The sequence below is a fragment of the Passer domesticus genome, chromosome 24, assembly GCF_036417665.1.
Source record: "Passer domesticus isolate bPasDom1 chromosome 24, bPasDom1.hap1, whole genome shotgun sequence".
Taxonomy (NCBI): domain Eukaryota; kingdom Metazoa; phylum Chordata; class Aves; order Passeriformes; family Passeridae; genus Passer; species Passer domesticus.
In genome coordinates this window covers 6,592,936-6,612,793 of record NC_087497.1, presented here as the reverse complement: position 1 = coordinate 6,612,793, position 19,858 = coordinate 6,592,936, and the positions used below count along the sequence as shown (strand labels likewise).

At 57.5% G+C, this 19,858-nt stretch overlaps 1 protein-coding gene across 21 annotated transcripts in view; it reads left to right on the top strand.

The window, feature by feature from the left end:
* Positions 1 to 19,858, top strand: part of MACF1 (microtubule actin crosslinking factor 1) — a 139,499-nt gene that overhangs the window by 32,622 nt on the left and 87,019 nt on the right. For 9 of the 21 annotated variants that reach the window (XM_064398307.1, XM_064398304.1, XM_064398306.1 and 6 more), the window contains 18 exons: positions 905 to 994; positions 3,562 to 3,639; positions 4,980 to 5,072; positions 11,175 to 11,341; positions 11,949 to 12,061; positions 12,154 to 12,260; positions 12,605 to 12,724; positions 12,830 to 12,925; positions 13,167 to 13,294; positions 13,389 to 13,482; positions 14,155 to 14,309; positions 14,893 to 15,169; positions 15,545 to 15,673; positions 15,920 to 15,997; positions 16,125 to 16,286; positions 16,820 to 16,924; positions 17,442 to 17,537; positions 17,860 to 17,985. In XM_064398307.1, the coding sequence (XP_064254377.1) occupies positions 905 to 994; positions 3,562 to 3,639; positions 4,980 to 5,072; positions 11,175 to 11,341; positions 11,949 to 12,061; positions 12,154 to 12,260; positions 12,605 to 12,724; positions 12,830 to 12,925; positions 13,167 to 13,294; positions 13,389 to 13,482; positions 14,155 to 14,309; positions 14,893 to 15,169; positions 15,545 to 15,673; positions 15,920 to 15,997; positions 16,125 to 16,286; positions 16,820 to 16,924; positions 17,442 to 17,537; positions 17,860 to 17,985 (2,214 nt within the window). Of the gene's footprint in view, positions 1 to 904; positions 995 to 3,561; positions 3,640 to 4,979; positions 5,073 to 7,319; positions 8,614 to 11,174; positions 11,342 to 11,948; positions 12,062 to 12,153; positions 12,261 to 12,604; positions 12,725 to 12,829; positions 12,926 to 13,166; positions 13,295 to 13,388; positions 13,483 to 14,154; positions 14,310 to 14,892; positions 15,170 to 15,544; positions 15,674 to 15,919; positions 15,998 to 16,124; positions 16,287 to 16,819; positions 16,925 to 17,441; positions 17,538 to 17,859; positions 17,986 to 19,858 lie in introns of those variants that run through there. The other 12 variants (XM_064398289.1, XM_064398290.1, XM_064398287.1 and 9 more) reach the window with 7 other exon arrangements.

The window sequence follows — 19,858 nt, the reverse complement described above, 5'->3', positions numbered from 1 at the left end:
GCCTTTTTAAGGGTTTTTAAGTTGTCTTTTATGCCAGGACTGTTTGTCTTGAGTGTTCATATGAGTCAGAGCAGAGCAGGATGTGCTGGAAATGTGCTGGAGCCTTTGGAGGGCACTGTAGCATCACCACACAGCCCTTTTATTGCCTTGCCCTCCTGGGCACCTGATCCTTGCTTCACGCGAGGTTTGTGCATCCTGGGGGAAAGGAGGGCATCCTGAATACCCCCTCTCATCCCCTTGCCAGGAAAAAGAGGCATTTTTGTCCTTTGAAGGATGCTCCAGGGTGGAGACAAGATCCAAAGTTTGTTAAGCAGGATTAACACGGCACCACGAGGTGCCTCCTGCTTTCTTGGTTAATGCTGGGTGGGTTTTAATTAATTCTGCGTTTGCCAAAAAAAAAAAGGAGGAAAAAAAATGGTTTGAGCACTAGGTGTCCCAGCTGTGTTTTCCTGCCAGCTTTGCAAAGCTCTGTGCCAAGCTTTTGGCTGCTTCCTAAACCTTACAGAGGAGGGAAAAACAGAGAAAAATCTTGAGGCTGCTGGGGGAAAACATCCAGGGATTCCCAAGGGGGTGAAACCCAGGACAAGCTCTGGGTGTTTGGGGCAGAGAGGCTGCACGGGGTGCCCATGGAAAGGGCCAGGTGGGAGCTGTGCTTGGGGAGGTGCTGTGGGGAATGTGAGAAGTTCAATTCAGGAGGGGCTGCCCTTGCTGCAGTGCCGGGGGTTACCTGGGCTGCAGGTGGTGTCACAGTTGGATTTTGTGGGTGAAATTGGCAGCAGCTTCTGCCAGGCCGTTTGGGAAGGGGGAGGCTGCTTCTCCTGGTGACGATTTTGCTGTCCCTGGTGATGATTTTGCTGTCCCTGGTGATGATTTTGGCATCACTGGTGGCTTTTCCCCTCCCCAGGTGCGCAAGCACATCAATGACCTCTATGAAGACCTGAGAGATGGTCACAACCTCATCTCCCTCCTGGAAGTGCTGTCAGGAGTGAAGCTGGTGAGTCCCCAGGGCTGGGCAGGGATTCTGGAGTCCCCCTAAACCCCCTCTATCCTCTCCCTGCTCCCCTTCACCCCCAGCCATCAATCAGCTGTCTTTTCTCACCCCATGGTTTCAGTTTCAAATGTCTGTCATTTATTATTATTATTATTATTATTATTATTATTATTATTATTATTATTATATTTACCTCTGTATTTTTATTTATTTACTTTGACTCAAGCCCCCGTTCCCCAGGCTGGTCTCTCACCTGATTATGGTACCTTGGGTAATGCCCTCTTCTTGCCAAGTTTTACACACCTTCACCTTCCAGATGTGGCTCCATATTTAAAATCATGGATAACAGCAGAATTTGACCAAAAGCTGCTGCTGTGGCAGCGTGCCCAGCGGTTTATCTCACATGTGACACTCCTGCCTCATGCTCAGCTCCTGGGTTTGTAGCAGTCACTGGAGCATCGTAGAGTTCCCCCTCCTTCCTCCTCCTCCTCCTCCTCTTCCCTCTCTGACTGACACGTTCCCTCAGCTCTGGGAAGATCCCAATTGCCGTAGCACAGCAGGAATTATTTTAGTTTCCCCCAAAAATAGGATCTGGGCAAAGATCTCCTACGTCCCTCCGTACCCTCGGATTTTGTGGGGGCTGAAAACTTGGATCACTCCACTTGTGATCCAGACAGCTTCCTGCTCCTCAGCTTCCAAAATCAGGAGGAAATTCCAATGTTGGAACCCAGGGCGTGCCAGAGACCCAGCCACCTTCACCCCGTGCTGTTGCTGTCTTTTTTTATTTTATTTTATTTTATTTTCGTTTCTCCTCGTGCCTGGGTGTCACATTTTGGTTTCCATTCTGTGTCCCTGCCGTGCCACCCTCCCCATCCTCCTCAGCCCGCAGAGCCACCAGCTCAGTGGAGCCTTCGCCTGGTGACAGCACCAGCCTGGTGCCGTGCAAGCAGCGAGGAGGAGGAAGATGATGATGATGAAGAAGTAGGTCGAGCCTGCCCAGGCCACAGCAGCTCCCTGGCAGTGCCACCAGATCATCCAGTGCCATCCCAGAGCGTTGGGGATGAAACCCAGCCCGGGGTGCTCTGGAGCAGGGCTGTGCTCCCAGGCTGTGGATTGTGTTTGTGAGCACTCAGGGTCTGTTCTGGGCTCTGGATTGTCTCTGTGAGCACTGCAGGGTCAGGCAGGACACGCCACCCACCCCGTGTGACAGCATGTGTCCCCTCCACAGGCCGGGAGGGGACGGGGACAGGTCCTGCACTGTGCTGTGTGAGGGCTGCACACCTGGCACTGCATGGACAGGCTCAGGCACTGGCACCTTCTGGGATCCTGCATGGGACTGGGCGTGGGAGTGAGCACAGCACAGCCCCAGGGGAGGCTCAGACCCCAGAATGTGCCCAGGTGTGTCTTTCAGCCCCTGTGCTCGGGGTGACAATGCCCTTGTGCAGTGTCACCTCCCTGGAGCGGGCTGTAGCACCTTCCTGATGCTCCCTGCAGCCCTGGAGGTGTTCCCCTTGGCAGGGACAGATTTTCCCCTTGCAGGGACAGATTTTCCCCTTGAAGGTACAGATTTTCCCCTTGCAGGGACAGATTTTCCCCTTGAAGGTACAGATTTTTCCCTTGCAGGGACAGATTTTCCCCTTGCAGGGGAGAATTTCCCCTTGGAACGACAGCTCTTCCTTGCTGGGACAGCTCTTTCCCTTCAGGCTGGAAAAGGAAGGTGACTCGGGGCACTCGGGGTGTCCCAGCAGTTCAGAACGTGGCTGTGGGGTGTGTCCCCCCACCATGGTTGGAATGAGATGGTCTTTAGGGTCCTTAACAACCCAAAGCTCCTGTGACTCCATGAACACCCTGGTGATTCCTCATCTTGAGGCTGGCATTTGGCTTTGGGTGCCACTCCTCCCTCTCCTGCTGATTCAAAGCTTCCCATCCCCTTTCCCTGGCTGATGGAAACCTCTGGAAACCCCTCAGCTTCAGCAGAGATGGGCAAGGCTCGGGGTGTCTCATGTGCCCCTTCCCAAGGGGTTCAGAGGTACCTGGAGCAGCAGCCCCTGCCATGTGTGGGGACAGCTGGAGGGGCTGGTGCTGAGCTCAGGGTTCCTCTGCCATCAGCGGGACCTGCAGTCCTGAGTCCCCCTGTCCTGAGTCCCCCTGTCCTGAGTCCCTCTGTCCTGCCTCTGCTTCCACCTGGACCCTTGGACCTGTTTGAATCCTCTTTGCTGAGCCCTCTTCCCAGCGTGTCTGGCTGTCCATGAGCTGGGCAAGGTCCTGCCCTGGGATCTCAGAGGTTGAGCCAGGCCTGGACACAAACTTTCAGGGCCTCAGCAGAGGTCTGGAGCTCGGCACCTTCCCACCTCCATCTCCCAGCAGGGCATTGTAACCTTCTTCCACCAGGGCTGTGCATAGCAATGACCTTATTTACTCCAGAACAGGGTAGAGCAGGACGTGTGGGGGCACGGGGGGGTCACAGCAGCATGCTGACAGCTCCCAGGGGTGTCACTGTGCATGTGGGGTGCTGCCAGCCCAGCCCAGCCCCACGAGCCTGACCTAAAACTGCTGCCTGTGTCTTGCAGCCACGTGAGAAGGGGCGGATGCGCTTCCACCGCCTGCAGAACGTGCAGATTGCCCTGGATTTCCTGAAGCAGCGACAGGTAAGGGCTGAGGAAAGCTCATCCAGCAGAGCTGGGTGGTTCTGTGCATTCTTTGTCTTGTCTGAGAAGCAGCCTGTGCTGGGGAGTGCCCGTCTCTGGTGGAGGGTGGATTGCAGGGGGATTTTCCCTGTGGGTGTCGTGCCTCTGCAAACCCCCCCTGCACACAAAAACCACTGTGAAAAAGGGACCTGACCCCAGCTCTGAGAAGGGGCTGGCAAATGGCACTCCTGTACCCCAAAAAGGCTTCCCTGGGGCTCCCTGGCAGATCCCTGCTGTGGGGATGGGCGGCTGTGCCACGTCTGTGCCACGTCTGTGCCTTCACACCAACTTTGGGGGAGATGTGGCAGCTGGCTCTGCCCAGCCCACACAGCCTTGACCTCGGGGCTGGCACTGTGTGGCATCACCCCTCTGCATATCAGCATGGACTTGTTATCCCCCGGTTTTTGGAGGACAGGCTCTCTCCAGCAGGTTTTTGGGAGCTGCACAGCCCTGGGCAGGTCCTGCCCGGGGCAATGGGATGCATCCCGAGACTTGCTGGAACCCCCCCAGCCCCAGGGGCTGGGTGTCCTGTTCTGCCTGTTGGGTCAGGTTCTCCCCACTGTGATGCTCCCAGATATGCCAAGGTGATGATGATGATGATGATGATAAATGGTACCAGTTCATGCTGAAGCAGAGACTTTTCTCCCTCGCTGCTGGCCTGAGGGCATGGAATAGATTTGAGCACATTCCTTACTCCAGAGAGGGTGAGCTGCTTCCAGCCCCCCTCCTCCTCCTCCTCAGCTCCTTGATAGAGACATTTTGCCAAGGGCTCTGGGGAACTTGTTTCTCCACTTGGATGAAACAGCTTTTTCCTTTGAAGTGTGGTGGCCTTGCTGGGGTGTCTTACCCCAGACCCCCCTGCCTGGGAATGATCCGTGGGGTCCCGTGGAGAGCTGGGGAGAGGGGACTCCCCCAGGGGAGCAGTGAGGGTGTTCCTGCCTTCAGCAGAGCTTGGTTTTGAGCCCAGGCTGGAGTTAAAGCTTGGTCATCCCCTTTTTGCCTGCTCTCTGTGTCTGTGGCTGTTCAATTATGCACCAGTGCTCAGGGCTTCGGGGATGCTGCTCTGGGAGCTGAAGTAAAGCCATTAAGTGCTGGGAAAGCACTTTAGCATGGAGAGTGCTGGAAACATGGAAAAATCCTCCCCAGGCCAGGAGATGAGGTGGCATCTCTGCCTCTTTGGGAAGCACTGGGATCTTCCTGTGTGCCCGGGGTGGCCCTGGGGACAGCGTGGTGGGGGCCGTGTCCCCCTGCTCCGGGGTGAGGCTGATGGGAAACTTTAACCCTGTTTGCCTTTTTTCCAGGTGAAACTGGTGAACATCCGCAACGATGACATCACAGATGGCAACCCCAAGCTCACCCTGGGGCTCATCTGGACCATCATCCTCCACTTCCAGGTAGGACATGGGATTTTCCTGCCGGGGCGTCGGGAGCGCGTTGTCTCTCCGGGGCAGTGGAATCCTTGTTTTCTGCATTTTCCATGGTGATGTCAGCCCATGGATGGGTCTGGAGGTTCGTGGCAGTGTCATGGAGACCACGCTGGGAGGACAGCAACAGCCTCCCCTCGTCATTTGCATAATGAAATGGTTAATGATGGGCTGTGTGCCGTGGCCTCCCGGGGTTGTTGGCCGTGGCTGTTTGCTCAGCTGGACTCTCTGGAGGAGAAGAGCAAATTTGGAAGGGGCCACGGGCTGTTATCCCAAGGCACTCCTGGCCCTTTGGGTGGTCAGTGCAGCCACAGGACTTTTCACTGGCGTGGAATGTGTCAGCTGGGTGACAGCACAGGGGTGGGAGAAGTGCCCTGACCTGGGACTGTCTCCGGCAATTGTGTGCTAGAGATGCTGTTGGAAAAGCGAGCTTTGGGTCTTTAGTAGCTTTAAATTATCCAGTTGTAGCTCTGATGGCTTCAGGGGTGGTGATGTGTGGCCGTCAGTGAGCTGAGCTGCTGTCAGCAGCTCGTTGGCCATGTGGCATCAGCTCTGTGGTCTGAGCCTGTGGGATCTGCTGTACCCAGCTCCCTGCCTTACCCCTGCTGGCCTCCTCCAGACAGGACTCGTGCTGGCTTTGAGACTCTTAAGGCAGATTGCACTGGAAATTGGTGTTTTTTGGAGGATGGGCAGTGCCAGGGAGAGGCTTTGAGGGCAGCACGGGGCTGGGCTGGGTGTGAGGCTGCTGAATGTGTCCAGCAATTGTGTCCTAGAGATGCTCTTGGAAAAGCGAGTTTTGGGTCTTTAGTAACTTCAAATTATCCAATTGCAGCTCTGATGGCTTCAGGGGGGTGACATGTGGCCATCAGTGAGTTGGCATTTGGGTTTTTTGGGCAGGGATGCTCGTTGGCCATGTGGCATCAGCTCTGTAGGAATGAGCCTTTGGGATCTGCTGTACCCCAGCTCCCTGCCTTATCCCTGCTGGCTTTGAGACTCTTAAGGAAGATTGCACTGGAAAATGGTGTATTTTGGAGGATGGGCAGTGCCTCAGGGAGAGGCTTGGGGGCAGCACGGGGCTGGGCTGGGTGTGAGGCTGCTGACGAGGCTCGGCCAGGCTCTGGATGCTGATGAGTCACTGTCATCTCGTGGGGCCCTGCCTGTGGCACCTTGTCCCCGCTGTCCTTGTGGTCACCCAGCCCTGGTGCATCCTCTGTGGCAGGAGAAGGGACATCAGGAGGTCCTGGGTGCCCTCCGTGCTTGGCTGGGAGGGGACACTGCCACCCTGGTGTGGGTGACACAGGAGCTGGGTGAGCCTGCCAGTCCTGCACTAACGGGATTTTTTATGGGGTTGTAGCTCCATTGTGAACCTCTTAATCCCCCTTAGTGTCCCAGTGCTGCTGCCTGGGGGCAGGGAGAGCCCCGGGAGAGGTTTGGGGTGGGATGGTGCTGGTGTGGAGCTCAGGCTCTGCCAGCTCTGGTGTGATGGAGATGAGGAGGGTGCCCCGGTGCTGGGAGGGCTGTTCCCCATGCCCTGGGAGCTCTTGTGGTCACTGGTTTCCCTTAGTCATCTTCTGGATTGCTCTCTGCTGAGCATTTCCTCATTGAGCATTTCCTCATTGAATGCTTCCCTGCTTCCTGGGGCTGAGCTCAGTCCCCCCATCTTTATGCCCCCTACTCCCCAGATTTTGTCTCACCCCCACTTTTGGTGCGTGTTACCCTACCCTGCTCCCTCTGAGCTGCCGGGCAGAGTTGGGGTGCTCCATGCTCCTCAAACCCCTGCCCTGGGAGGCGTTTGGGGCAGGAGCCACAGGAGAGGGGCAGGACTGGGGCCGGACTGGGCTGGGCAGCATCACTCCTGTTCCTGCTGGGACCCTCCAGCCGCAGCTCCCTGGAGCGATGCTGGGTCCCCAGGGCACCTCTGTGCCCATCTGTGCCCCACGCTGGGTGAGCCTGGCAGCAGCGTGGGCACACTGGGCTTTTGGGGCTCCCGGAATGAAGAATTAAGGAGCAAACCTTCCGAACTGGAGAGGAACAGCCCTGCGGAGCCGGCTGGCGAGCATGCAGAGTCACTCTGACTCCTCCCTGCTTGCTTTTTTTTTTTTTTCCTTCCCATTTCTCTCCCACCCCTTCCTTTATTCTACCTTTGCCAACCTTCCTTAGGTTTTGTGTTGTATCCCCGTCTTCCCCACCCTCTCCCACTCCCCTGCCTGATTCCTGCCCCCTGTTTGTGCTGGCAAGGGCCGTGCTCCAATTACCTCATATTCGGAGAGAAGGACGCCGCAGCCAATCCCCGCTCCCCCTGCTTTTAGGTCAAGTGATTTCTGAACTGCAGTGAGATGCTTTGAATTTGTCTTCTCGCAGCGCCCAGGCTGTAAGATGGCTGTCTGGAGCGGCGGCGGTGGCGGCAGGGCTGGCGGGAGGGGACAGCGACGAGGGGCAGGCGGCGGAGCGCGGAGCCCATGAAGCCCGGCTCGGGGTTTGTTGGGGAGCCGGCGACTCGCTCAGCTGCACCGAGCAGCGCGAGATGGGGAATTCGCTGGGCTGCGTTAAAGAGCAGAAGGAAAAAGCCGCGGGGAAGGCACCGCTGTCTCCCAAAAAAAGGGTGCGCTTCAGACGGAGGCGGCGAGGGAAGAGGAGAGCGATGCCGGAGGCAGCCCCGCAGGAGGAGCCGCCGGCGCTGGAGGCGGCCGAGGATGAGGAGGCGCCCAAGTGGAAGGCAGCCCCTGGGCAGGAGGGAGGAGAGGAGCCCTCCGGCAGCCGGCCCCGAGGCGGGCACCCCGATCCGGCAGCGCTGCAGCCCGGCATCATCGTGCAGGTGAAGGAGCGCTTCCAGGGCGAGGTGCAGAAGGCGCGCCTGCTGCTGGAGCCGCAGCGGCCGGGTGTGGCGGGAGCATCCCGCGAGGAAGGCACCACCGTCATCGCCCGCCTGCTGGAGAACCCGGCCGAGAGGGACTGCGAGAAGGCGGTGAGCCGGCTGGTCGAGCTGCAGAGGAGCGGCAGCTGCCGGGCCGTGCTGCTGCCACTGCCCGCGGGGAGCGATGGCCGCGCCGCGGGGCTCCTGTCCCCCAGCAGCGCCGTGTCCGGCCGGGATCCAGCGCCCGGCCGGGAGCAGGAGGCCGGCAGCGCCCTGGATGCCTGGGGGAAAGGAGGCAGCGATGATCCCAGCTCCAGCGCCGCGTGCTCCTCCTCGGCAGCAGAGCCGGGCACCGTGTCCGAGCTGTCCACGCCGTCCCCCATGGTGGAGCAGCTGGAGAACCCCGGCGTGGGGAGAAGCTCGGGGTTGCCGGCGTCCTCTGGGGCCGGGGAGGGAGATGGTCACGGGCTGCCGGCTTCCCGCAGCCCGTCCTCCCTCAGCGGCAGCGCGGCCCGGAGCTCCTCGGGCTACGGCAGCGACCGGCCGGCCAAGGGCACAGGAGCTGGCGCGACCACGGTGTCACCCTCTGATGGTGGCCTCAGGCTCGCCCAGCAGGGCCGGGCTTGGAGGGGGAGCTCGGGGACAGCCGGAGCAATGGTCAGTGTGTGAGTGTGCACAAGCGCCCTTTCTGGAGCGGGTGGGGGGGACCTGGCTCAGGGGACCCCAAATCCTGGTGGCTCCTGGGCATGGTCGTTCCGGCGAGGGGCGGCCTCGTGCTGAGCACGGGGGGCAGGATGCTGGGGAAGAAAGCTCCTGAAGTCTTTTCCCCTGCAGCATCTCCGCTGGGAAAGTATCCCTTGGGGACTGACCTGTCCTGTCCCCTGCTCCTGGCACAGGCAGGCTGGGAGTGGCAGCCCCTGGATCCAGTGGGTGCGGCTGGTTGCTGCTGTCGCCAGTGTCACTCGTGCCCTCAGGGTGTGAGTTCGGGGTGTCCCCTTCCTGCTGCCCGTGCAGGATGAATGGCAGCAGGATGAACGTGGAGACGTGGTGGCTCTGCCTGCTCTGAGGGGTCTCCAAGAGGAACAGGAGGGGATGGTGCTGTGTTTCGGAGCCTGTTGCTGTTTGCTGATCACTCTTTTGGGGGTGACAGCGTGGGCAAAGGTTCTCTTGGGTCTGGTCAAGCTGTGAATGGCCCAGGACAAGCGTGTGGTTCAAGGGGTTGTGGCCCTGATGCCTTTGCCAGGCTGGGACCACTGTCACAGCCACCATGTGGCCTTCAGCATCCTGCCACCAGTTGCTTGATGCACAGAACTGATGCTGGAAGGGTTTGGCCCCAAGTCCTGCGAGTTTCCACTCTCTTTTCTTGCTGGTGCCTCCCTAAATCTTTGTCCTGTCACAGACATGTGAAGAAAGGAGGGTGGAGCTGGTGCCGCACCCTGCACCTCCATAAGCACATCTCTGGGAGTGTTTCCTTCAAGGATGCTCTCAGGGAACAGGCCCAGTGCTTGGAGAGCCCCAGTGCTGTGTCAGGGATTAAAAATAAAGGATTTGTCAGATCTGGGTGCTGTGAGGTGCTCCTGGATGGGCAGCACTGCTGGAGAGCCCGAGTGGGGCAGAGCTGGTGGGTGGGTTCACAGAAGGGCTCATTCTGCTCTTAATTAAGTGCCATCAAGTAATTAATAAAGGGGTCCTGAGCAGAGGGAGCTTTGTGGGTCCTCCCCTGCTCCCTGCAGGCGTGGAGGGTCCCATCCTGCACCCTGCTGCTCACCCAGCCCATCATCCCATCCACCCCAGCTCTGCCGCCAGGTGCCCGCTCCCGACACCCCTGGGAAAGCCAGCCCGGGGCTGGAGGGGTTAAAGGCAGCTCTGGCAGTGTGGCAGCAGCTGACAAAGAGCAGTTTGATGTGTGATGAGCAGCGTATCAGGCTGGAGAGGGAGGTGAGCTGCAGCATACCAATTACACCGGCAGCATCCGCCCCGCCAGAGAGGATAATCCCGCAGCTCCTGTCTCCTTCCTGCAAAGGGATGGCTGACAGCCGGGAGCTCAGCGCTGCCAGCACCCAGCTCAGGGTGTTCTGAGGAGGGATTTGGGTGTTTTCAGGGCTGTAGGTAGGGCTGGGTCCTGGCACACCTGCTGGGAGGAGGAATCCGGGGAGCAAACAGCCCGCGTTGCCTTTCCGTGGGCACCCTGGAAAATCCGAGTGGCTGCCATCCTCCCCTTTGTCCTCCCCTTAATTAAGGGGAGGTAATTGTACTAACTGGGGAGCTGGAGAGGAGGAAGCTGTGCCAGTCAGGAATATGCTGGCATGCGGGGACACGTGCGTGCTGTCACGTGCCAGTCTGGGATTTGCAGCCAGTCCTGTCTGAGAGGTCCGTGACTGTCGCTGTCTTTTGTTGGGAACTGGGTCACAGCACCCCCTGCCACCAGCACCCCCTGCCACCAGCCAGGCACGGGGGGGACGTCACATCCTTCTCCCCATCCTTCCCTTTTCCCCCCAACGTGGAGCTGCTCCGTGGCTGGAGGTCAGGGAGAGACCTCTCCAAGTGTTTTCCTGCTTCTTAAGTTGGTATTTTTTACAACACCTGGGTGCTCCAGGTGGAGCTCCCCTGCCACACCTGCAGCCCCAGCAAGAGATATTGGTGGTGGTCCCTTCTCCTTGCCCACCCTGGGTGCTGCTGGGTGCCAGAGACCATTCCAGGAGCCCCTGGTGTCCCAGGGTGCTGGGGCTCCTGGTGGTGGGTGCTGGGCAGGGCAGTGAGGGTACAGGAGGCTGCACGGCGTGTTTGGAGCAGGGAGAGGCAGGAAGGGACCTGCCTGGGGCCTCCTCTCTCCAGGACATTGTGTTCCCAGTGAGGTGTGTCCCTGTCTGTGGGGACAGGGATGGTGCAGAGGGAGCGGCTCTGGGAGCTGGGTTTGGAGTTGTCAGCTCTTGTCCCAGCTGGGCTGGGCTGTGTGGCCAAGCAGCACCTGGTGGCCCTGTGAAATGGGGTTAGGAAATGTCTGGCTGTGCCTGTTTGGATCTCCAAACCACACCATGCAGGTCCCGTGACCCCTTCCCAAATTCCTTGGCCAAGGAGTCCCCTCTCCCCATGGTGACCACGAGTTGCCTCCTGCCCTTTCTGGTAGCCAGGTCTGGGGCAAGCTCACAGAAACTGGATGTGCCTGGTGAGCTTTCCCTGCTCCTGCATCCTCCCATGGCTGTGCTGCTTCCTTGCAGATCTCTGACATCTACATCAGTGGGGAGCTGGGGGATATGTCAGCCAAGGAGAAGCTCCTGCTGTGGACACAGAAGGTGACAGCAGGTTACATCGGCTTGAAGTGCACCAACTTCTCCTCCTGCTGGAGCGATGGCAAGATGTTCAACGCCCTCATCCACAGATACAGGTGGGCAGGGAGCAGCAGTGGGAGTGTCTTGAGGGTGGGAGGAGGGATGAGGATCTCCCAGGGGTTTCTGCCCACCACTGTGGTCAGCGATGGGCTGCAGTGCTTGGAGATGTGGGTGAGGCTGGCAGGGAGCAATGTCTTTTTTACCTGGAATTCTCTCTTCTGCCAGGTAGCTGTGGAGGGGGGATGCTTGGAATGAGCAAAAAAATATATCAGGTTTCAGGAAAAAAGATCTTAATGAGGTTGGGGAGAGAGGCAGAAATGAAAAGCTTTAAAACTCTTGAGTGCTGCAGTGCTGCCCTTTTGCTCTCTGTGAACAGCAGCACTTCCATCCATGCTTTTATCCAAGGATCTTGGAGGTCTCCCAAGCAGCAGTTAAACCTCTCTTGATTCCTCTTTCCCCAGCTGGGACCAAGAGTTTTTTCTTTGCAGCCTGAACCCCCTTCCTAAGGGATGAGACAGGGAAGTCCTGCAGCCCAGTGCCCTTGGGGAGCCACCACCCTGGGGCAGGAGCCAGCCCTGGGAGCCCCCCCTGGCAGCAGTGCCCACGCAGGATGCTCTGCCCTGGCCACCTGGTGCTGTTGTGACTCTGGGGCGTGTCTTGCAGGCCGGATCTGGTGGACATGGAGAGGGTGCAGATCCAGAGTAACCGGGAGAACCTGGAGCAGGCCTTCGAGATCGCCGAGCGCCTGGGGGTCACACGGCTGCTGGATGCTGAAGGTGGGTGCCCAGGCCATGAGACCACTGCAGGGACACGCCAGCCTCTCTTCCCACTCCCTTTCCTCACTGCCTTTCTGCTTCCCTCCTGCCAGACGTGGACGTTCCCTCTCCAGATGAGAAATCTGTGATAACTTACGTGTCTTCAATCTACGATGCCTTTCCCAAAGTCCCCGAGGGAGGAGAAGGGATCAGCGCCATTGTAAGCACTGCTGAGGGCTGGCAGGCTGGGACAGCCTTTTGGGAGGCACCTGGGGGTTGTGTGTAGGGTTTGGGAAAGGGTTTGTTCCCTGTGAGCAGAGGGAAGAAGAACCCGTTATGGTGTCTGCCCTGTGACCTGCTGGGGTGTCTGTAAGGCACAGCACTGCCCAGGCTGTGCAGGAAAAAAAGCTGAGCTTAGAGAGAGCAGCTGGCAAGGAGGATCCTCCTCCTCTCTGCACCTGGGATGGCATCACAGCCCTGGCACATGATCCACCCTTGTGGCACCTCAGTTCCCTCTGGGATTTGCCCACTAGCAGTGCTTGCAAAGACACTCTCACCCCACAGGAGGTGGATTCGAGGTGGCTGGAGTACCAGACCCGTGTGGAGTCCCTCATCTCGTGGATCAAGCAGCACACGATACTCATGTCAGACAAATCCTTCCCCCAGAACCCTGTAGAGCTAAAGGTAGGTCCTGGACAAGGTCTCTCCTCAGTGTGTCCTGTGTCCAGTGCTGAGGGAGGGGTGGTGGCATTCCCCAGGGTGGTTCCTGATGAGCCTTTCTCACCCCAGGCACTTTATAACCAGTACATACACTTCAAAGAAACTGAAATCCCAGCGAAAGAGCAGGAAAAAGGACAGATAGAGGAGCTCTACAAACTGCTAGAGGTAAGGATCATCATGGCTGCCCAGAGGCTGGCAGGTGGGAATGCTGTGCTTTTTTAGCAACACTAAAAAGTGCTCGGTTCAGGTTTATTTTGGAGTGGAGAGGTGGGAATACCCCTCAGGATAAACGAGGCAGCGAGCAGCACGCTGCAGGAGCGGGGGCAGAGCCCCTCTTCCCTCTCTGCAATCCCCAGGCAGCTCAGGGCAGAGGTGGGAAATGCCGTTCTGCCCATGTTTCCCCCAGGTTTGGATTGAATTTGGACGTATCAAGTTGCCCCAGGGCTACCACCCCAACGATGTGGAGGAGGAGTGGGGCAAGCTCATCATCGAGATGCTGGAGCGTGAGAAGCTCCTGCGGCCGGCGGTGGAGAGGTGGGTGCTGTGCCCCTGGCAGGGACATCCCTGCTCCTTCCTCTGGCCACAGCGACATCCAGAACCCCTCTCGCACCTCCCTCTGTCATTCCAGGCTGGAATTGCTGCTACAAATCGCTAACAAAATCCAGAATGGTGCTCTGAGCTGTGAGGAGAAGCTCACCCTGGCGAAGAACACGCTGCAGGCTGTGAGTGGGGAGTGGCGTTTCCTCCTCCTGATTTTATTGATTTCTTTGTTTTCCTGCTCTTGTTTTGTGCCCATCTCCTCTCCTCTCTTCTGCCTGGGGTGATGGGTTCCCCTGGAATGTTTTCCTTTCTTTGCTGCCCTTGAGCCAGTTCCAGAGGTGCTCTAGGGGAGGTGGCAGATATTTGGTGATCCACAGATCCCATTGAGGACAGGGGGTGGGGAATGGTCTTGTCTCTGGGAATGCAGTAAGTGGGGCTGGACATCTGCAGAGGTGCTGGTGTGGAGGAGAACAGCACTTCTGGAAAAGCTTGTTATGTATTTTGTATTATATAATGAGGCTTAAAACCCCCAAAATCTGGCAGAAAGGACTCAGTGGCAGACCCTGGGTAGGGAGCAGGTTTCTGAAGAGACTTTCTTTGTTATGGGAGAAAGAGATGTTGGTTGAAAGGGTTGGGAGCTAAAAATGCTGATCCCTTCTATTCCTGGAAGCTTTCGGTTCACCTCCAGAAGTTTTTCTGAAGGGCTTGTCCTGGGTGTGGGGTGAGGGGACGGATCCATGTTGTGCTCCAGCTGAGCTTGTGCACCCAAAGGCGTTGCCAGTCTGTGTGCTGGCGTGCTGCGGGGCTCTCCTGGTGTGAGGGGACCCTTCCCTGAGTGTGCCGTGTCCCCTCAGGATGCTGCTCACCTGGAGTCGGGCCAGCCGGTGCAGCACGAGTCGGACGTGGTGGTGTACCTGCAGGAGAGCGAGGGGCTCATCCGCCAGCTGCAGGCGGACGTGCAGATCCTCCGCGACGAGAACTACTACCAGCTGGAGGAGCTGGTGTTCAGGTGAGCGTGCAGGAGCTTCCTCAGGGGCTCACATCTGTGCAGGGCAAGGAGGGGGCGCCTGTCCATCTCCTCACCTGGTGGATGGTCTCCTCGAGCCAGGTTTCATAAGCTCTTGGAGGTTTATTTCACACCCAAGGTAGCTCAGCTGCCTCAGAAGGCATCAATTCAGCAGGATGGCTGCTGTGGTAGTGTTGGAAACAGAAGGGTTTTAATAAAAGGCAAAATAACAGAATAACTGTTTTACACCTTTTATCTCCCAAATTTGCCCTGAACCAGGACAACCCTTTACCAAGCTAAGTGCAAGAAGTTCTTGCTGCTGGTAAAACACCTCACAAAAGCAATTAGTTTCTTTGCTCTCTTCTTTTTCTAGTAAATTGCTTAGGTGGGACATTTTAGCTCCTCTCCAACTGGCTATCCTTAAGTTTGGGGTGAAGCCCCCCAGGTCCTATGAGGTGTCTTTTCACCTAATTAAAGAGAGAAACTTCTGAGCTTATTTCCTTTTTAAGGAGTCAAAGCATAGTTTGTCACTCCACCAAGAGTGGGCACATTGCTGTACTTACCCTCTCCTTGCTTGCTTCCCCAGGATCATGAGGCTGCAGGACGAGCTGGTGACACTGAGGTTGGAGTGCACCAACCTGTACAGGAAGGGTCACTTCTCCACCCTGGAGCTGGTGCCCACGTCCACGCTGAGCACAACACACCTGAAGGGCGAGTCCCTGACCAAGGGGCTCCACACCTCCTCGGCCTCCTGGTTCAGGAAGCCAATGACCAGGACAGAGCTGGTGGCCATCTCCTCCTCTGAAGATGAAGGCAGCCTCCGCTTCGTCTACGAGCTGCTGGCCTGGGTGGAGGAGATGCAGGTGGGTGCTGGGCCAAGGCAGGCTGATGTGGGCCTGAGCACAGGCCTTCTCCTGCCTTTATCTGTGAGTAGCTGCTTTGGTGGTTGGTCGTTTTTGGAGATCTGAGGCTCCTCTCTGGAGCTGGGTTTTCTCTCTTGTGGTCCTGCTGGCCACTGGGGATCACAGGAGCCTTTCAAAGCTGGGAGCTGATGCTTGGTCTGGTGTGGGTGGGAAGCTGGTGTAGGCTGTCCCAGAAATATCCAGGGTTGGAGCACTGCCTTAGGATCTTCCACCAAGACTGGGAGGTGTTTGTTCCCTCTGGGGTGACCCGGGAGGATCCCTGGTGTCCCTTTGAGAGCAGAATGAGCAGTGCTGACCCGAGCCTCTTGGTTTCAGATGAGACTGGAGCGGGCAGAGTGGGGCACTGACCTGCCAAGCGTGGAGTCCCAGCTGGAGACCCAGAGGCACGTCCACGCCAGCGTGGAGGAGCTGGGCTCCAGCGTCAAGGAGGCCAGGATGTATGAGGTATGGTGGGGGACACCAGGCATGGCCCCACGTGGGAAATGGGGGCCTTGGGATCAGCTCTTGTGGGTCACATGCCTGGGACAGAGGGGATTTTTAAGGATGGAGCTTCTGAGCTGATGCAGAGCTGCCCTGAGCCAACCTCTCCACCCTCCTCTTCCTCATGCAGAGCTGTGGAGGAGGATTTGGGGATGGGGTTCTGGGTGAAGCTGTGCTGTGGTGGGTAACAGAGCGTTTCTCATCCTTCAGGGTAAAATGTCCCCAAATTTCCGCGCGAGCTACACGGAGACCCTGGGCAAGCTGGAGACTCAGTACTGCAAACTGATGGTGAGTGGGCTCCCAGCACTGCCCAGGGAGCCTGGGGACCCTCCCTGCTCCAGGGCTGGGGAGAGGGGAGAAAAACCATCAGCTACAGAGCAGGGAGGAGGAATAATAAACCATTTTTTGTGTCCAGGAAACCTCGAGCTTCAGGCTGAGGCACCTCCAGAGCTTGCATGGATTCGTGTCCCGGGCCACTGCTGAGCTGATCTGGCTGAACGAGAAGGAGGAGGAGGAGCTGGCCTACGACTGGAGTGACAACAACCCCAACATTGCAGCCAAGAAGAATTACTTCTCGGTGAGTGCAGGGAGGGCAGGTGCTGCTTTTGGTCCTCTGTGGAGCCCTCAGCTCCCAGCAGACCCGAAATCCGGAGGCTGGATGCTCCTTCCCAGCTCCCTGAGCTTGTTGTGCCTGAACAGAGCTGATGGAAGCTCTCCCCAGAGCAGAAAGTGAAATGAATGTGTGTGTTCCATTGAATTGCAATCAAAAAGGCATCAAAAGATGTATTTTTAGCATTCTTTTGGAGCTCAAGGCATCTTGAACTAGTGGGGGCGAGGGTGATAAGTCTGAGCCAAAGGGGAAAATTGATTCCTCTTTACAGCAGTATAAACAAATTCCCATCTTTCCACAATGAGTGTGTGAAGCTGAAGAGGTCCCTGGGCAGGTTCCCAGTGCCAGTTTGGCACCCAGGAGGCAGATTCCTGTTGGGAATGGGGCTGTGGTGCCGTGCTGGATTCCTGGCATCCGCTGGTACCTCCTTTAGAACGTCCACATGGACACGTGGTCTGAGCGAGGTGCCAGAGCTGAGGTTTGGGCTTTGCCTCCTGCAGGAGCTGACAGCAGAGCTGGAAGAGAAGCAGGACATCTTCCGCTCCCTCCAGGACACGGCTGAGCTGCTCTCCCTGGAGAACCACCCAGCCAAGCAAACCGTGGAGGTGAGCAGGAGCCTGCCAGAGCTGTGGGCTTCCCAAGGATCAGATCGCCTCAGCTGGGTCTGGGAGACTCACTGCCTCACCCCACAGTGCCTGGTGAAGTGTTCTGTGGTGGCAGGACATCAGTGCAGCGGTAGAGTTTTTTAATTTTGGGAAGTGGCCATTCTCAAATAATCACCACCTCAGTTAAGACACAAACACACAGAGCATGAGCCTTCCCCACAGAGAGGTGATGCAGAGAACAGCCTTGGGGTCACCCAGGCTTCCAGGGACACTGTGGTTGTGAAGCAAAGGGCTGTGGGAACCCTTTCCATGGAGTAAAAGCAAAACTGTTCCTGCCTCTGGCATCGTGGGTGACATGGGGACACTGAGACAGGGTCTGCCATCTTCTGTGTCCAAACCCTCCTGGCTGCAGCCAGATTTTGGTCATGTCTGTCCTTCCCTCGGGCTGCTGTGTCCTTGCTGTGCCCCTCCTGGCTGTGAAAGCCCTTTTCCAGTGCCCCTTCTGTGTTTCCCACAGGCCTACAGCGCTGCTGTGCACACCCAGTGGCAGTGGATCAAGCAGCTCTGCCTGTGCGTGGAGCAGCACGTGAAGGAGAACGCTGCTTATTTCCAGGTATTTGGGGCCAAATTCCCTCCGTCCCATCCACTGAATCCCACCCGTGAGCTCCTCACCCTGCTGTTGTCCTTGGTGGAGAGGCAAGGAGGGATTTGAGTTTTCTCTGGAATATCTGTTGGCTGCTCCCTGGGCATTTCTGGGGAAAAAGGGATCGACCTCCCTGTAGTTCTGCTCATCCACCTGGGATGATCCTGCCCTTGCAGCCCTGAAGCCAGAGCCGTGTCAGGAGCTGCTGGCTGAGCCTTTGGGGTGCTCCTTGCCTGCCTTCAGGCTGCTCAGGGGCCTTGCCCAGCTCCCTGTGACCTTTTTGCCTCGGCAGTTCTTCAGCGACGCCCGGGAGTCGGAGACGTACCTGCGGAACCTGCAGGACTCCATCAAAAGGAAATACTCCTGTGACCACAACACGAGCCTGACACGGCTGGAGGACCTCCTGCAGGACTCCATGGTGGGTTCTCTGGCACCCCACCACCCTGCTCTGGTCACCCGGGACACCTCTTTGCTCCCCAGGGAGAGCTGGGCTCCTCGTCCCCACAGTTTGGTGGGGTGTGGTTTGTGTTCCGCCTCAGGCAGTGCTTTGCTTGCCCTTGGAGCTGCTGAATGAGCTGCAGGCTGTGGTGGCCCCAGCTGGAGGTGGTCACTGTCATTTAGAGGCACCATCTGAGCTCTGTGTGTCCTCAGGGTGAGGGGCAGGCAGCCTGTGCTGGCTGTGCAGGGTCACAGCCTGACGTGTGAGCTCCTGCCCCAGCCGTGCCCACCCTGCCATCCTGCTCGAGTGCTGCTGACAAAGGCAGGGCCTCTAGGATGCTCCTGCTTCTGCTTTGGAGCTGGTGGAGAAATGCCTGCTCTTTATCCAGCCCAAATCCTGTGTTAATCCATCCTGCTGCATGGGGGAGAGCCAGGGCAGCCTGGCTGTGCCAGGGGCTGATCTCTGAACACGTGGCCTGGCTTAGCTGAGCAGGGCAGAGCCTGGGCCGTGGCACTGTCACCTTCTTGCCTGATTTGGCCTGAAAAAAACCAACCTAAAAACAACCCCCAAGGAGCAAAGCATCAGCTGGTGTTTGACACCAGGGGCAGGGGAGGATTTGGGCTGTGCTGGCAGGCCAGGAGGTGACACTGAGTGTGTGGAGGCAGGTGGTCACCAAGAAGTGCACAGCAGGGTGTCCCCAGTGCCACTGGGGTGCCCTTACTGGGGGTGATGGGTGCAGCAGCACTGTTTTCTCTCCTGGAGGCCTGGGGGCTCCCCCATCCTCTCTGTCATGGTCTCGGGGCTGTCCTGGCCTGTCTCTGGTGCTGCCAGGACCTGGAGCAGCCAGGCTGGCTCCTGGGGCCTGTGTTTGGGAGCCCTGGAACATCAGGAGTCTGGCAGGTGCCATCTGGGGTGGGAGAGGCTGTTCTGGGCAGCCAGAGAGGGGCCCCAAACCCAGGACTGGGGCAGCTGCCCTGAGCTCAGCTATATTACTCTTTCTTACCTAATAAGTTAAAGTTGTATTTCTTCCAATCATGCTCCCTGGGACAGGCACAGGTAGTTTATTTAATCATTTATTCTTTTATTTTAATTTTATTTAATTTTATTTTTTAACCATTAAAATCTCCTCCACTGTCTTAGCACACTAACCAACCCCAGAGTACCAAGCATGAGGGAGAACCTTTTCTGGGATCCTTTTTCTTTTTGAAACCTTTGCCACAGGCAGCACGGGCTGAGCTGTCACTAACCACACGAGCTGCCAGTGCTGTGATCTGCACAGGTCTCCACGGTGCCAGAGGCTGTGCCAGGGGAGCTTTGCCACCATTCCCCCCGGGTTGGTGCCATCCCCACGCCCAGCAGGGATTTGTAGGAACCCATTTCCTCCAGCTGGCAGATTTCTCCCCAAAGCCAGAGGCCTGTGCGATCGCTCCACCCCGAGCCCCTTCTCCTGAGATGTTTGATCCCCATAATTCATCATCCCCCATTCCAGCATTGGTTAAACACCCCTTCATCCTCTGCTTTAGAGAAGGGAGCATGCTTCCCTGGGCTCTCCTCCAGGCAGCTGAACATCCCCAGCTTTGGGCTGGACATTGTCCCCTCACAGCTCCTGGGACTTTCTTTTGGTGGATGTTGTGTGCTCTTTTTTTTTTTTACCCTTTTGAAAGAAAACATTTTCTTGTCCTACCAGCCAGAGAGGCAGAGGTGTGCATGTGGCTTTGCAGGGCAAGTGGGAGTAGCAGGGATGTCCCATCCCCTTCCTGAGCCCTCTTCCCATCCTGCCAGGGCAGCAGGATGTGTTTGCTCACCCCTTGCAGGCCAGCACTGGGGTGGGGGGCGAGCTGAGACGCCCAGG